The sequence below is a fragment of the Eutrigla gurnardus genome, assembly GCF_963514095.1.
Source record: "Eutrigla gurnardus genome assembly, chromosome: 19".
Lineage (NCBI taxonomy): Eukaryota > Metazoa > Chordata > Actinopteri > Perciformes > Triglidae > Eutrigla > Eutrigla gurnardus.
The window spans coordinates 9,454,281-9,471,183 of NC_139930.1; the positions used below are offsets into that span (position 1 = coordinate 9,454,281).

Sequence of the window (16,903 nt, forward strand, 5' to 3'; positions counted from 1 at the left end):
CTACACACTGGACCTTTAAATCATAAAGTGTATTGTAGAAAAACTGGCCTGAATGCATGATAATGCAAAACATCAGCAGAAGTAAAGTAGAGGCAGTAGAACTGCACTGTCATGAAAAAAAAATATTTTTTAGTAATATTGGCCAATATATAATCATCCAAAGTTTTAAAACTTTAAAATATCAATATTGTCCACCATAAACTCAGCATCGTCACAGTAAAAGTCATCTTGAGGTCATATTTCACATTGTTATCCATTCTGTGTCTGACAGATTATCTAATGGTTTGGAATAAATAAATATACTTTCCCAGGGACAACTAATCCTGACTGGTAAATTCTGCCCTAATCCAGTTTTTATTTATTATATATTATTATTTTTTATTGTCATTTATGTTCCGTGTCATTTGTATTATTTGGTCCTAATTGGATAAATGTTTTATATACGTCACTACCCGAGTTTCAGAAATGATACCAAAATGCACTTTTTTTTCTGAATGATTAGCAAATCGTGCTGAGCTGTCGACTATTGAATTCAGCAATAACAAATGAAAAGTACCCAAAATAATGGTGAATAACCTTCTAGCTTTATTTGAGCAATGAGCATTAATCTAATGCATATAAATGTGAAGACAAACACAGTAAAACACACTCCCTGTTGCTACGTTGCAGAGAGAAATGCCGACTATGACACAAATGATATGTGTTGCTCCATGAAAACAGAACCCTCTCCCCTACGCGTTCGGGTTTCCATGCAGGTGTCAGGAGTTTGTAATGTGCAAAATATGGGGTTCATGCATCCTACGCAGCTGATTTCCTCCTGCCTTCTACTCGATCTCATTGGAGGTTTCCACGGTGGCCTTGATCTTCATTTCTGCAGGGGAATCACAAAGAAATCAGGAAGCTGGGCATTTCTTTTTCTTGGATGTTTAATCTCTTGGGGTTTGGGGGTCGTTTACCTGGGCAAGGTCCACCTTCCAGCATAATATCATCAATGGCGATGTCACTCCTTACAGATGAACCCCTGGTCGCTTTGAACACAATCTGTAAACATACTTTCTCAATCAGGGTAATCATGGGCAGGTTTGAGATGATTGGTGGGAAAGGAAACAAGAAAAAACAAAGTTCTTCTTCTATTTTGGACTTTTCTATAAACGTTTACTTTTGGGAAATGTGAAAAGTGGCCAAAACTAGACGCTTAGTTCTTTTAAATGGACGAAAAGGTCAACAATGCATTGTACTGTATTTTATAAGCCTTATCATTTAAAACCCTGATTATTGAAAGTCACGACTAGCTATCTCTGCCAGATAAATGCAATGATTTATAAAATACAATATTGGAGTAGAGGTAGTAAGTAGCATAAAATCAATTAATTAATTAAACAAAATGTGCAGTACAAGTACAGTACTTGAGAAAATATGACTTGACTACTGTCTATAAGGTCTGACATAACAGGTTATGGAATAGAAATACAGTTTATGTGTGAATTAATCAGCTACATTTTTGATAATTTATTATTCATCAAGTAATTAAAAAATATAGAACCATCTCTGTTTCCAGCTTCTTAAATGTAAGGATCTGCTTTTTTGTATTTCTACATAATATTAAATTGAATATATTTGTCCTTTTTGCTCTGGGAATACAATGGAATTTTCTTCACTATTTTCTAAATGCTGCTATTTTATAAACCAAATAAAATTTAAATAACGTTCATCGACCAATCATCAGTGAAAAGTTGCACCAGCCGAGAAGTTATTCTTTAAAATAGATCATCTTTCTGTCATCTCACTCACGTCCAGCACACAGGTTTTAAAGATACACCAGGCAGGAGAGGTTTTCGTTGAGCACTTGCCTGATGCTGGCTGTCACTCCGGTACTCCACTGTGGCCCTCAGCCAGGCGATGCTCTGCTCGCCGCTCAGTTGCCACAGCAACGTGTCCTCTCCGTTCTTGTGGAGGTGAATGCTCAGCTGACCCGTCCCGGAGCCGTACATGTGGTAGTAGAAGTGCAGACACTGTGGCCCTCTGGAGCCCCTCAGAGGTCGGGACAGCAACCGGACACTCTGCCCGGGCAACATGGGCGACGCCTCCATGTGCAGGTAGTATCCTGTTAACCAAAAGACAACGGGTTTGACTGATTGACAGCCTACAGTGGAAAAATCAGACCTTTTCTAACTCTTTTTCTGCATGCCAGTGTACTGCATGCATTATAAGCAGAGGATTCTGGACTTGGAAGCAGGGGACCCTCACCGAGTCCCGTGGTGTGGTCTCCTCTTGGGCCCGTGTACGAGGTCGGGGTGGGGCCTCTCCTCCACTCCCAGTCTCCACCATCGCTCTGCTTGTCCTGACTGTAACCGCACAGACCCGCCTCAAAGTCGCAGTGTCCCGGCAGAGACAACAAACCTGCAACCAGGGACACTTTGTGTCATGTAACACGTGAGTTCGACAGTCAACAGTTTGCTATTGCAAGGAACTTTTACTTTGGACCCCCACTGACCCAAAGACTACTAACTTTAAAGGTACAATTATCATGTCCAAAAGTATTATAAATCAAAATAGTTGTAGTTGATACTCTACTTTAGTGGCACAAATTCCCAAACAAATTAGCAGATGCTCAAATTGTTTCCCTTTGACTCTCAGACTGGATCTAATTTTCCTCCAGAAATCAAGGCTGCTGTCAGTTAAACAGCATGATTGTCTATTGTTGTTTGTGTGTGTGTGTGTGTGTGTGTGTGTGTGTGTGTGTGTGTGTGTGTGTGTGTGTGTGTGTGTGTGTGTGTGTGTGTGTGTGTGTGTGTGTGTTGTTGCAAATCAAACATTTGAAACAAATATCACATTAAGATGAGCGTTGAGATCCATGAGGTCTTCTTGTGCTGTAGATTTTACCTGCTGTCAGCTCACAGTCTCCGAGGCTCACGCTGATGTCGTCCAACGCCACGGAGCCACAGTCCCAGAAGCTCTTGCAGGTGCTGACAAAGACCATCTGAACAGCAAAGACAGTAAACAGTGATTTGAACAGGCTCAGAATGTAACAGGAGGAACAAAGGGCCAGTGTGTGGAAGGAAGGATGAATTAATTATCGTGCACATGAACACATGATGGGAATGCGAGTTTAAGGTGCTTCTGCATTTGCTTCACTTTTCAGTACTTGAGGTTGCTGCTTGGTCCAGACTGTAATATCTCAACAATTATTTGGATGGATTGCTATTTGTTTAGACATTCATGGTCCCCAGAGGATGAATCATTATGACTTTGTTGATCTCTGATTTCCCCTCTAGCACCAACATGAGGTCAATATTTTAGTTTGTTTTTGTTAAATGTAACTGGAGACCCCTTAGATTTCATCATCAGGTCACTCACTCCTCTTTCCTTCCCTCCTTCCTTCTTGTATTCATCGTTTACTGTTATCCTGACTGATATGAGATACGTCCACTTCCTGTCCTCTGACCTTGGCAGGCTGTGATGTCTGGAAGGTGACGTCCGTGGTGATCCAGAGTCCTCTGGACATCTCCCCCTGAGTCCAGATCTTCTCCTGGCTGCTGCTCTGCTGCTGCTGCAGATACACGGCCAGAGCCTGTTCCGGTTGGTTGAAACCTGCAGTTTCCAAAGTTATTCATGTTTGGTGAGTCACTCAAAAGAATCATCAGCACATGATTCACACATCGACTCCAACACCAATCACTAAATGAGTCTTGGCAAATACCCTTCCATCCAGAGAGTTTGCAGGTGCCACTCACCCCTCAGGGAGTAGTAGAATCTCAGGCAGTACTTCGTGTTCCCAGGCAGAGTCGGACCAATCAGGCGGCTAATGTAACCAGAGCTGGGGCTTAGCCGGGAGTGAGCCAACAGGAAATATCCTAGAAGGAGAAGACAGCCTTCATTTTCTTGCGAAACTGTCCCTTCCTGTAAATCTGCTTGCCATGAATGTTCCCATCACTACTCACACCCGTTATTGATCTCAATTTCAACAGTTTTCAACTGTTTTTCAGGCTTAAATCCAGCTTTGTTTTCCCACAGTATCATCCTGCTCCATCGCTGCTTTTCAATCTATGTAAATTGATTCATGGATACAAAGCCACCTCCAAATCTCTGGCTTATTCTGCTTATTCTTAGCAATATGAAATATAAAAGCACTAGTTTCTGGGGGAAACATTTACTGAACCAGAGAATAAATGTACAACAATAAGCTAAACGCTCTGTAGAGCTGTAGAATCAAATAATCTTCTGTGATTTGGGCTTTACAAGAATCCCCAGAGGCATTTGACCAGTGATGAGAGAAAGTGGTCAAAAGATTTGTTCACTTCTTCAGCTCCAACTGACGCTGACTCACTACCCCTTTCATGCAGGTTTAAATACTAGAGACTAGAATCCATTCTGATTTCTTTTAGCCCACCTGCCCCCGTGGTGTGGTCTCCGTTCCTAAATATGTTGGGCTTCACAGACACTCTCCTCCACGACGACAGCATTGCCTGGTCCTGGATGTAGTTGCAGAAACCCGACTCAAAGTCACAGCTGGCGATGGAGGGGTCAAAGGTCGGCTCTGTGGAACAGATGTATGAGGTCAGCGTGCTGATGTTGGATGTTGGTTGTGGTTATAGCCCAGAGGATGAATCCTACATGTAAGTCCTGACTTTTCCTTTTGTGCCACAAAATCAGATTTGAAATTTTCACTTTGAACAGCACAGAGAAAACTATACTCAATGACCACCTTTAGGGCTAACTAATGTGAACCTCCAACGTTTTATCTGTAAGATATTTGATCTTTTTGGTCCTAAAGTGTCATCTTTTCCACCCAGAAACCATCACAAATAGGATACAGTGCAAGGTGACATTGTTAAACCGGCTCATTTAATAATGAGGCAGTTTAAAACTGTGGCTGCAGCTCACCAGTGTCTGTGCTGCAAAACTCTGGAGAAAAGGAAATGTCATCAACTGCAACGCGTCCTCCTCTCGGGCTGTTAAAGGATACTTCAAAGACTACCTGGCGAGGCAGACAGTCACATGGAGACAGGCACTCATAAACACAGATACACGTCATCGTGTGCAGGCAGATGCTTACCCTCACACAGGAGGGAACAAACAACTGTGCAACAATTCTTCATTCATGCACCAGCTAAAGGTTCAAAAGCACAGCTTGGCCGCTCACAGTAGACCTGTGTTTCTGCCCGCAATGCCAGAAAGAAAATATACTCCATTCATATATTTTATTTATAGTTTAAACATTTCTGCAGTATATGAAATAGTGAGATGAAGTTATGTAAAAGTCATCATATAGAGGTTTAATATGTCTACAAAGCTCATACCGACCTGTACAGAGTACGGTGCCTTCAGGTCCACCTGCACAGGTATCCATTCTTCGAGCGTCCCGCTCCAGTTGCTCTGGTTGTCTGTCTCTGCCCTCCACAGCTCCTGGTACTGACCCAGCCGGTCTCTGGTGAACACAGAGAACAGATTCCCTCTCTCCTCGCTTCGCTGGTACTGAAAACTCAAGCAGCCGGACATCGGCACCGTTGTCATGGGAGACACTAGTTTGGCCACTTCTTTGAAAGTCTTTGCGTAGATGGAGTCCACGTACATCAGGTGACCTGAGTGGGAGTTTAAACATGAGCTATCTTGTTCTTATGTTTCTTCTTGACAATAATCCTGCTGTTTTAACAGATAATGTTGAGAAGTCAGAAAATATTGAGAGAAGAACTAATGGATTGTTAGTTTTGGTCTCTTCATGGGATTTGTTGATTATGAACAACATAGAGTAACGCCAGGCTTATCTTTTAAGGTGTGGGAGTACGTGTTATCATAACTGATATTATGGCCAAAGCAAAATGAATCTAATATTCCTTAAATATAATTTACTTGCTAATTTTTTACAAAATGAAAACTTGCAGGGATCCAAGCTATTATATGAAAATACCTTTGTATGAATAATGCTCACCTGTCCTGTTGTTGTATGTGTGGTCGTTTGGTATGTTGTTGTGAAGTAGCTGGCCCCCGCCTCCTCCCACATACCAGTTTACATTGGCGTTCCACTGGTTACTGTATCCACACAGGTGAGACTCCTCAAAATTACACTCTGGACGCAGAAAAATGCAAAACAGGCCCGCTTTTATGGGTGTGGGTGCAAAATACTTTTAATTTGTACCAAAATGTTGGCGTGTGTGAGTTGTGGGGAATGGAGCACAGCTGGTCTGCATCCGTAGTCACATGCATATGTGGATTATTGTGTGATTACTGTGTTTTAAGAACGACGTGTGAGTGATGTTTGTGTGAAGTCACCGACCCAGGCAGTATCCAGGGCTGATGTGGATCTCAAAGATGGCCACGCTGCTCCCAGCACTCCACCCAGGTTTACCTTCGATGACAACCTAATCGACAACACATGTTCAGTGATACCCTGCAATCACGATATGGAGTGACACGGGAATGACATCATAGAAGGCGAGTGGACGTATGGAAGGTCAGAGAGAGTGCACACATGAAACCCACAGGAAGTTAATTTACTTTTAAATCTCTGGTGAGCAGCAGGTTTCCTGTAAAATGACTTCCAGAGGGAGAAACGACTCTGAGGTCATGGGGTCCGGGCTTGTACATGTGAGTGTATGTAAGAGGTAATTTGTATTGAATACATATAGAATGAATAAATAGCATACACAGCACACACAGAACATCATTAGAATTTGTTTAAATTTGTGATTTTGTCCACCTTGATTGCTTTTGTCTTTCAGCTCTGTTTTGGTCTCCACCAACTCTGTTCGTTGCTTTGTAACTTTGTCACATTGTTTGGTGCTGGACAGGTAAAGTACAAAAAGTTTATCAGAGCTTGTTTGCTAAAAACAGCAGCTCCCTGTCGCTGCTGGAAACCAGCACTGAGACGAATCTATGCAGTAAATGTGTAGTAAAAAAAAAGGGACTATAAATGTGTTAATAATTTCCATCCAACTCTTGGAAAGGAAGCAAAAGCCTATTTCCGAAATGCTGACGTATTCCTTTGATGGGAAAAATGAAGCGATTAAAGCCGTTTCAAACTAGCAGCATAAGGTCATTTATCTGACAGTCATTTTTGAAAATAGAGCTGTCACTTTTGTTGGAAGTTAGAGCCATGAGAATACCTCGGTGGGTTTGTGTTCAGGGAAAAGTTAATTCTATCAGTCGGCATGAAGTTTAAACCTGACATTTTAATTTTTTCGCCTTGGTCTACTCCGGACTGAAATATGTTCATGCTTAGGGGCCTGCACATAGCACAGACCCCCCTCAGCATTGTGTAGGTCACGACCCTGTCAGAACCAGCTCTGCCTCTGCATATTATATAAACATGTGCTGCACTTCTCCCACACAGTGTTTGGACAATATGTGTGGGAGCAGAAGTGTGTGCACACTTCAAGTTGGCCTAAATTTGGGCTTGCATGTTTAATATCAACATGTTGATTTGTGCACCTCTGCAGTTTAACCAACGAGGAAATGATAGTCAGCAGTTAGTGTTTCTAAAAATGTACATAATTATGTTTTTAAGTACATGTTCATCATCATTGATTCATTAGGACTCCTTGTCAAATTATGACTTTGTGCTCAAATTTTTTTTTTATTATTACCTTTTATATATTTGCTTTATTCCAGACAATGTTGATTTTTTACTTAAATGTTTGCACCTTCTCAAAAATGTCTCTAAATCTCAATTTTATAATGCTAATACTCAGTCATGTAATAAACTGTATGTATTGTTGCATAACTGTTACTTTGATTTGTTTAAACTTTTACTTTTAAATTTTGATAATGTCTCGAAAACTCAAGGTTTAATTTACATGAAACTTGCAGTTGATATTTATGGTCCCCATATGAGGAGTAAGACATGACATTAAATGAGCACATTCATGCTCCTCAGAGGATGAACGCTGTACATTTGAGACACTGAATGACCTCAGAACAAACGTTACACTTTCATTGCCTCCATTAGAACAGTTAAATAGTCTGGTTTTGAATTTGACCTTGATTTTCATTTCATGAGTCTCCTTTTATGTAAGAGGTAAGTATCTCACCCTGTAAGGCTCGGTACTGTTCTGCAGGTCCATGCTTGCGATGGCCCAGCTATCGGAGGGCTTCTGGCTGCTCCACAGTGGTTTGTCAAAGCTCTTTCCTTCTGTGCGCTGCAGGACCTCCAGGTTTCCCGAGCCGATGATCTGGTACACGAGCCTCAGGCAGCTCCACTCGCCCTGCTCCAGAGCCGGACTCAGCAGGACCCCCGTGATCTCTCTCTGTGGTCCCGTTTCTGCACCTATCTCATCATCCTGCTCATCTCTCATGGCTGCGTCCACTGCAACAAAACGCCCTGAAATAAAACGGTACGTGGGATTTAGATTAAAATCATATGAGGAAAGACAATTTAGAGCACCTTCGCTTCATGTAATAAGTTTGTGTCCAGTAGGAGCACAGAGCACTCAGCTTCCTGTGAAGAACTACTGGCAGATATAGGCATGGACTAAACTCTTCGTTCCAAACAACAATGGCAGAAGACGTTAGTGTAGATGCTGCAATAACAACACTTATATTGGAACTGGAGATGATCTTTTCTTTAAACGAAGAGTAAACAACAGCACTGAAGGCTTTTCTTAATGGAAAAGACGTTTTGTCTTTTCTCCTGACTGTCTTCGTCAAACGGTTTCCAATGACGACTTCTCAGGTGCTTCTGTGTAAAGGACCATCTGGCGGGTCAGGGTACCAGGCTGCACCAACACCACAGAATAGCAGCCACATGCTGAGATAATCATCAAGGATATTAAAGGGAGTAAATGCTGCTCACTGGAATGCAGGACTAATGTGACCCACCATTGGGCCAATGTTTCTTTGTTTGTTTTCCATGAAGCATTTTCATTATTTTGTCTGACTTCTGTGAGGAAAGTCATCAGATGCTCGTATGACTGCTAACGAGAAATAGACAGAGGCAGGCTCTAACTAAGCTAAATGCTAACATGTTGCCATTTAGAAGGTAGTGGTTGCCATCATCACCATCAGAGTTTATCACGTTAGCATACTCATATTTGCTTATGAGCAATAAACACAAACGCAGGTGTTTAGTCATTAACCAAAGCGCTGGGCGGATGTAAAGTTTGACCTGATGATGGCGCTCGCTGAAAAGTCAATATCAGATGATCGGTCCAGTATCTTCTTTTTTGGGTAGAAGTCTGGATAGTATCTCCCCAAAATAAAATCTAACAAGCTAAAATTCAGGATATCAGGAAATATATACGAGGAATTCAGCTCCCATGACAACAGCGACTCTTAGCTTCTGTTCTGCTACAGGGCTCTCCTCACTCGTCTGCCATTTATTATTCGTCCCTGTGGAATGCCCTGTTGCCTCTGGGCTCCCACATCCTGACAAACACTCACACCAGGACTCTGCTCATTTCACCTTTAATGTGGTCACTTCAAGACGTCTTCCTTCTTTTTCGCTGCCATTGATCTGCAATTGTTTGCAAATGTTTGTATAGACACAAACGTACTTGAATTGCATTGAAACTGGTCACAACCACGGTGCACAGACAAGTTGTTCCTCTGCCTCGTTTGAAGTCAGAAAAGAGAAGAAAAAAGAACATGACGTACTTTATGTATTTGACATGATTTCATTTCTCTTGCAGCCTGGGCTGTGCAGCTGAGAGAGGAGAATAAATGAGCAAGAACTGAGAAAACCATTAAGCTTCACTGACCCTTTTTTTTTTTTTTACAAGTCGGCTGCAATAGCAACAAGGATGGAAACAGGAAAATAGAAAGTAGTTGACGTATCCCAGAGGGAAGACAGGCAGTGAGACAGGCTGCAACGGCAGAGCAGTTTTCAGACAAGTACAAGCAGGGATCGTTGTGGGGAAAAAATGTCTTAATAAGGAGTTTTTCCTACAGAATCTGGCTGCAGATGCAGTTGCTACTGTAGCAGTGATGGTGATGCTCGGAGGAAGTATTCCTTACCAATCTAATGGGTGTAGATGAGAAATGGGTAACAGGAACCATACACCTCTCAATAGAGAAGAAGCAATCAGTTATTCAATCAAGTGGTCCATAGTTATCAAATTGCCAACTCTGGTCTAATCAATTAAGTTTTTCAACAAGTAATAAATATTCATTTCTTCATTCCCTCTTTTCAAATAAGAGGATTTAACACTTTTCTGCATTACATTTTGCAATCAATTTAATACAATTTTATGATTGTTGTTGTCTAGGTATATAAATATATGTTTACATATGTGATACTTAATTCACTTTAATCACTTAAATCCCATTTTGTATAATTTATAATGGATTATTAAGGGGGAAACTGCTAGCCTGGCTGTCCAAAGTTTAAAAAGCAAAGCAAAGCTCACTACTTTGTGTTTTTAGAGGGAGTCGATTTATATGCTAGTATGATTCAGAGATGAATAGTTTATCCATCTGCCCTTCTGAGCAGTGTTTCTGCTATTTCTGCTGGCAGCCTCACTTTGACAACAAATCTCTGGGAAGTCACCGCACCCAACTGTTGTATGATAAGAAACATTTCTAGCATGCCTAAAAATAGTTGTTTTTACATTTTTTATTTGAACTTTGGTGAGAGCTGGGTCCCCATGCTTCCAGTCGTTTTGCTAAGCGATGGCCTCCTGACTCCAGCCAGTTAACACAAACACATGCTATATGGTAGCCTCTCCATCTTCTTAGCTCACTCTTGGGGGAAAAAATGCTGAGCTGTTCCCTTAACTCTAACTCTACACCACTGAATACCGAGGTTAAAATTAATTATGATTATGATTAGTTGAGAGATGTTTAAGTTCAAGTTGACGTACTCAGCTATGTTCTGACAAAATTCTGGCTCTTGCCTATGGTTGCCTGGTTTTCCTAGGATTTGGAAGTGTGGATTTGGACTGATTTATGTTGAGAATAAAGTCCAGTTAGTAGGACCCATTCCAGCTTCGGGCCAGTTCCTGCAGCTGGAAACAGACTATGTACTCAGACCAGTTCTGGTACATCATTCATCATCAAGTTTTGCATGATAGGCCAGATTGATTGTGTTGGGTGAAAAAAATGTGGTCAACGAGCTGAGCTGTTTTGTAACATAAACACAACCTCCACCTCTTAAAGCCGGCCCCTCTTCCTGTCACAATTAACCTGACAAGATCCAGCTGCAAGTGCAACATCCAGATCTGCAGCTCAACCCTTCTCACTATTTCGTGCAAGGACGTTTCTCTCCACACAAGACGCTTCACTTCTCTCATTTGCTGCATCTCTGCAGAGATTTCCTACATTAGAGGAGCTGACATCTCTACAACAGGCTAATCACATGATGATCTGTTTGCTTTGATCACATAAATAGAGACACATCTTAAATATGAGTGTTTAAAGAACTCATCTGCAGTACCAACCCAGCGAGAATGCCTAAATCTGTTATTTCACTGACTCCAGATGTTCAGAGATGCTGGAATCAATAAAGACCAGATGGGCTCTTTTTTACCAGTTTGCTTCGGAGCTATGACCAGAATCAGCACCAAAACAACTGGAACCACAATTGAGCCAACACTTAATACAAGCCTCTAAATTAAAAAAAGAAAAAAAAAAGGCTGAAGATGCTTAGTGGCAAGTGTCCCAGTAGCCTACCATCTTTGTGCAGGTTCCAGCTCGTGAAGTCTGCATCTGACGTGTATCCGCAGGTGCTGGACTCAAAGTTGCAGGAGCCTGGCAACAGTTGGTTGGAGGCTTGGACGGTGACTTTGAGCACAGAGAAAGAAACAGAGGCAAGGGAGAAAGTGGAGAGAGGGAATGGTAAGTATGAATCATAGCAACTGGCATTAACAGAAACATGCCCTCATGCACCAGCATTGGCACGACCGTTAAAAAAGTACTCACCAGCAAAAGTCAGGAAGTAGAATGGAAGCATTGCAGCTTTCTCTGGAAATAACTCGACCCTCAGAGGAAATAAGGAAAACAAAGGTATGTTTGTTTGCATCCACAGCTGGAGAAAAAAAAAAAAGCCGGAAGAAGTTGCAGGAAAAGTTTGTTTTTGAAGTTTCCTCCGCTGTGTGTGTTGTCTGAGTGTCTCTCCAGCTCACAGACTGGCAGCACACTGCAGACACTCCGCTGGGAAGTGTGTGGGTCGGGAGAACAGAACGGGGAGGAGGAGAAGGGGGAGAGGAGGAGGAGGGGCAGGAGGAGAAAGAAGGTGAGTGATGAGCTGGTGGGAAGCCAGTGAGGGAGCTGTGAAAAGGAGGAGGGGTGGCTGGTGGGAAAAAAGAAGTAGGAGATGTGAGGAACGGAGAGAGTGAATATAGAGAGTGGTTGTGGTTGGAAAGGAAGGAAGATTAAAAAAAAGTAATGGAATCTTGGAATTCCTGCAACCAGTGGACAGAAGTGAGACATTTGTAGTGCAGAGGTAGAGTGACCTGTCAATCGCAAGGGAGACTTCTTTTAAAACCAGAGGCAACACCCCCTGATGGCCAGTGGAGAGAATGCAAGTTTAAGGCAGTTCAGATTTGGCTTCACTTTTCAGGGCTAAAATGCTGAACTCTGGGCTTCAAAAGATCTTAACTGCGTCCTTTTATTATACAGTCTATGGTTAAAAGGCTGCGATAGACTGGCGGCCTGTCCAGGGTGTACAGTGCCTTCGCCCAATGACAGCTGGGATTGGCTCCAGCCCCCCCGCAACCCTAAATACAGGATAAGCGGTAGAAAATGGATGGATGGATGGATGGTTAAAAGGAGAGATTTGTTTTAAGATACTGGTTTGCAGGAGTCTAGCACTCTTTTTCAGTGAGAGTCTGATCTGTTGGCCACCAACCAGTTCCACTGCAGTGTTAGGCGTTGGATGCAAGTGCCTTGCTGAAGGGCATCTCAGGGATGGCAATGACAGAGTGTCAATGCTATTCATACACTTCCCCACCCAGGTGTATCCTGCTAGTCTGGAGACCGAACCCTTAACTTTCCAGTTGAGATTAGCCTCAATAGCCAATAATGAGATTGTCCTCACCAGAAAAACAACAGTGTCTGCACTGACATCGGTTTCTACCAATGTGAGCAATTTTTTTTTAACTGAGTAAAGAGGGAAGGTCTCTGAGTAGAGAGGAACACAGCTGTGCTGTGAGTACTTTTTTTTATATATAATTTTGGCCAGGCTTCACAGTTCCAATGAAGGGAAATATTATTGCTCCAGCATGACATTACATTATAGACAATATTGTGCTTTCAACTTGTGTTCAACTTGTGTTCAACAGTTTCAACATGACAACGCCCCCCAACACAAAGCCAGGTCCAAAAAGAAATACTTTCTCCAGATTTGTGTGGAAGACGTTAACTGGTATGCACTGAGCCCTGACCTATACCCCGTCACACAACTTTGGGATGAACCCGGAATGCAGACTGCAGACAGGTCGCAAATCTTCCCAAAAGCCTCCCTCAGAAGCGTGGACGTTGATGTTCAGTAGCAGTACGTATTTGGGATGACATGTTGAATATGTTAAACAAACTTTTTGTAAATAGTAAACATTGGCAGATTTCTACATCTCAATGGGATGGTCTCGGATAAATAAAGGTTAAATCAAAAAATAATAGGAAAGAAATGTGTGTTTGATGAAACATGCTTTACGACCCTGGTATCTGGATTGGGATGATAGTGCTGTTTAGGGAGAGGTCTGAGTACACAAATGATCCAAGCTGTGTTTTACAAACCTGCAGAGAGTCAAAACATTTTGCAACCATCTAAAATATTTCTCCTGGCTCCTGAAACGGCTTGAAGGCATTCTGTATTTGTGCAATTCTGCCTTAATCCTACATTTGCACCCATGGAGTTTGTCCATTTTGTTACGAACCCCATCACACCAAAGACAGGATCCTTTAAGACTGATAATTGTTATATTAGCCAACTGCAAAAGGCTTAACTTTTTGATTTTCAATTAATATTAAATACAATAGTAAAATGTTCAATTCAGTGTCATTGCAGAGTGGTATGGATTAGAAAGGTAGAAGAGAATGTTGTATGCTGATATGGGAGACCAGATTGTGTCATCATTTCTTTTAAGGGAAACACTCTCGTCCACATTTGTGATCCATCTGTCGGATCAGTTTTCTCTGCATCTGCGTTTCTTTTTCTTCCCTTTCTGCAGTCATCTTGTACACGGTCCATCCTCTACCTTCCTCTTACTTTTGGTTATCAGCGCTTTAATGAGGTGCCATGGGCACTTTCGGGCCAGATGGAGGGATGAATTCTCCCCCGGTTGTGTCCAGAAAGCCTCATGGCAGCTGTGTTCTTTCCTCAGGAAACACACAGGATCCCAGTAATCTCTATCAGATTTGTGAGAGAAAATGATTCATAAATCAATGATCATTTTCATGTGTAAATGCAAACAACATAAATTGTTTTGTCAAACAACAGTGTGCAAAGAGAAAATTGTAAATTGTCTTGTCCGCGTTCAAAGGATTGCGTCCTTGGCTTTCTGCATTTACCGGTATTCAATTTTAGTTTTCTACTGGTTTGAATTTCCATCACCCATCTGTTTGATTTCCTGGTTGTGTCTGTGTAAGCAACAAGATGGAGCTTCAATAAATAACTGAATGAACCAGAATGTGAAATTTGCAGTGCATGCAGAGGTCATTGTTTGCATGATGACATGCTATCTTCAGTATCTGATTGGCTACTAGGTTTCATCCCCTCTGGCCCTCCACCCTTCCTCATGGGAACACCGCCGGACCACCGCCTCATATTTGTAACCGAGATTTCTCTGTGAACTCCATCTGTTGGCAGCATTAGTAAGACACTTAATAGTATGCTATTACATGAATACCTTTAATAAAATATGTAATTTCACCATCACAATGTGTAATAAAGCCCCTTCATTATAAATACATGAAATGTAATACAACAAAAACATTTAGAACTATATTTGTAATATTCTGAATTACATTTGCAAAAACCTCAGGTAATCTTTTTGAACTACAAATTATCTTGAGACAATATAACAGGACTTAAGGCAAATGACAAACCGTGCATAACCACACATTTCAGAAATCATCTTGTCATTTTAAATGTTAACAAGAAGAGTGGAATTAAAAAAAAAAAAATGTATTCCAAGGCACACTCTTATGAAGATGAAATTTCCAAGGCACACTTTTTTTAACGTAAAATATTGATGCATCCTCATAAATATAAAATATATTGTATTAAAATGTATACAGAGGCTATATGGCATCTCAAATAGACTGAAATTACTCACAATCACATTTTACAAAAACGAAATATGTTTTTATTTACTTTTAAATAATTTATTGATTACAATAAAAACACTAAATGAAGTGCTACAAATCCTTTTTTTTAATAGATATAATTTGGAATAGAGGTCAAATCTGAATTATGCCAAAGACAGTAGGATTCTTCCTCTGGGGACCATGACTGATTGTACAGAAAATTATGGCAATTAATTCAAATGGTTGTAAAACTATTTCAGTCTGGACCCATAGAGCCATCATGCCATTAACATACATTATTGCTTTTAGATGACATACAAATGACTTTGTAATTCTTGGGAAAGAGGGAGGCAATTTTAAAATTGTAAAATCTGTTACCTGTTTTCAAGGATTCCATTAATGATAATTAAATTATTTATCTCATCATCATTTATCATTTATCATTAATAGTACTGCTAATGTTTTAATTTACAAGAGATTCTGTCAATATTAACTTTGAACAAATGTACATGGGGATTTGTGAATGATTAGACGATCATTAATTGATGATTATAAAAGTGGATTGATTGGTAAAAAATTCAGTGTCACCAGTTTGATGACTGGACCAAAAATCAGAGTCAATAAAGTCAAAGAGAAGCACGTTTTTTATTACTTATTACATGTGTAATAACAACGTCCAGCTGAAGAGCGCCACCTGCAGTCCAACTGAAAACAGACGCTGGGCAAGACAGTGTGCAGCCTGACCATCTCGTGAACACACTGAACCGTGCTTTGTGCGATTTGAGAGGCCATGGGTTTTCTGCATGATGAGAAACAACCAATGGGCCTCGATGAAACATTAATGTGCATTAATTCCAGTAATGGGTTCAGTCTGTGCTCACTGCGTGCTGTATCACTAATGACAAGACATGTACAGTATACCTTCATCCATGTATGCAGAGAGGGTGACAAATTATTGATGTCTTCTCTGGAAATAGAGCAGCAGTGAATTGGACTCAGAGCACGAAATATAGGCTTTGTGATATGACCTCAGATACATTCTGATGACCTGATTCTGCACGTTGCACTCTATATTTTTGGACCTTTTTGATTGGCTCCGTCAAAACTTTGCAGCCTGTATTTCACACAAGCGTGCAGGCTGTTTGATTGGGATCGAAGATGGCTGCAATCACAGATCATCACCATCTTCTGTCACATATTGTTGTCACAGTAACGGTTGCTACGGCTGAAGGTTTCACATGACTTAGGTGAGAATGTGTTACGGGGGCTCAACAATATGTAGACACAAGCCCGATTGATCTGTGAAACGTGCTCGGATTATCATGCCAGGAGCCCCACAAACACTGCCCCCTGCTTCACACACTCTACACACAAGCCATCAGTTAGTAACTGTATTTCCCATCAGATACAGTATGTCAGCTGAACAACAACACCAACAGGCCTAGAATAAAAAGGGAAAACCCTGCTGCATGCATTTGTATTTTTAACTTTAAACACTTTTAACACTTTAAAATTTGTGTTAGATATTAAACAAGCTCATGTAATGACATTTTCTTTTTTAAAGTGGGATTATTGCAAAAAGTGGTTTGACCTTTGGCATATGTTTGGTAGTCCATTTATGCCACTGTCAGAAAAAAAAGAAACTTTCTCAAAATATAGACTTAATATCTCAAATTATTGACATAGTATCTCAAAGTAGTGACTTAATTTCTGAAAATAATGAATA

General features: G+C 41.1%; 1 protein-coding gene across 2 annotated transcripts; it reads right to left on the reverse strand.

Moving 5' to 3' along the window:
- Positions 1 to 562: 562 nt before the first annotated feature.
- On the reverse strand, positions 563 to 12,046 carry LOC311030043 (MAM domain-containing protein 2-like). 2 transcript variants are annotated; one of them, XM_084035558.1, is made up of 15 exons: positions 11,851 to 12,046; positions 11,602 to 11,712; positions 8,028 to 8,317; positions 6,275 to 6,359; positions 5,930 to 6,067; positions 5,305 to 5,582; positions 4,885 to 4,978; positions 4,391 to 4,537; positions 3,735 to 3,854; positions 3,446 to 3,591; positions 2,884 to 2,980; positions 2,248 to 2,400; positions 1,851 to 2,104; positions 957 to 1,041; positions 563 to 871 (listed from the first exon to the last, which is right to left on the reverse strand). In XM_084035558.1, exons 1-15 carry the CDS (start codon positions 11,948 to 11,950, stop codon positions 825 to 827), a joined length of 2,145 nt encoding a protein of 714 aa, XP_083891684.1. In that variant the 5' UTR covers positions 11,951 to 12,046; the 3' UTR covers positions 563 to 824. The 2 variants fall into 2 exon arrangements, with proteins under 2 accessions (XP_083891684.1, XP_083891683.1); XM_084035557.1 differs by having other exon boundaries at positions 4,885 to 4,974; positions 5,301 to 5,582; positions 11,851 to 12,044.
- Positions 12,047 to 16,903: the final 4,857 nt, after the last annotated feature.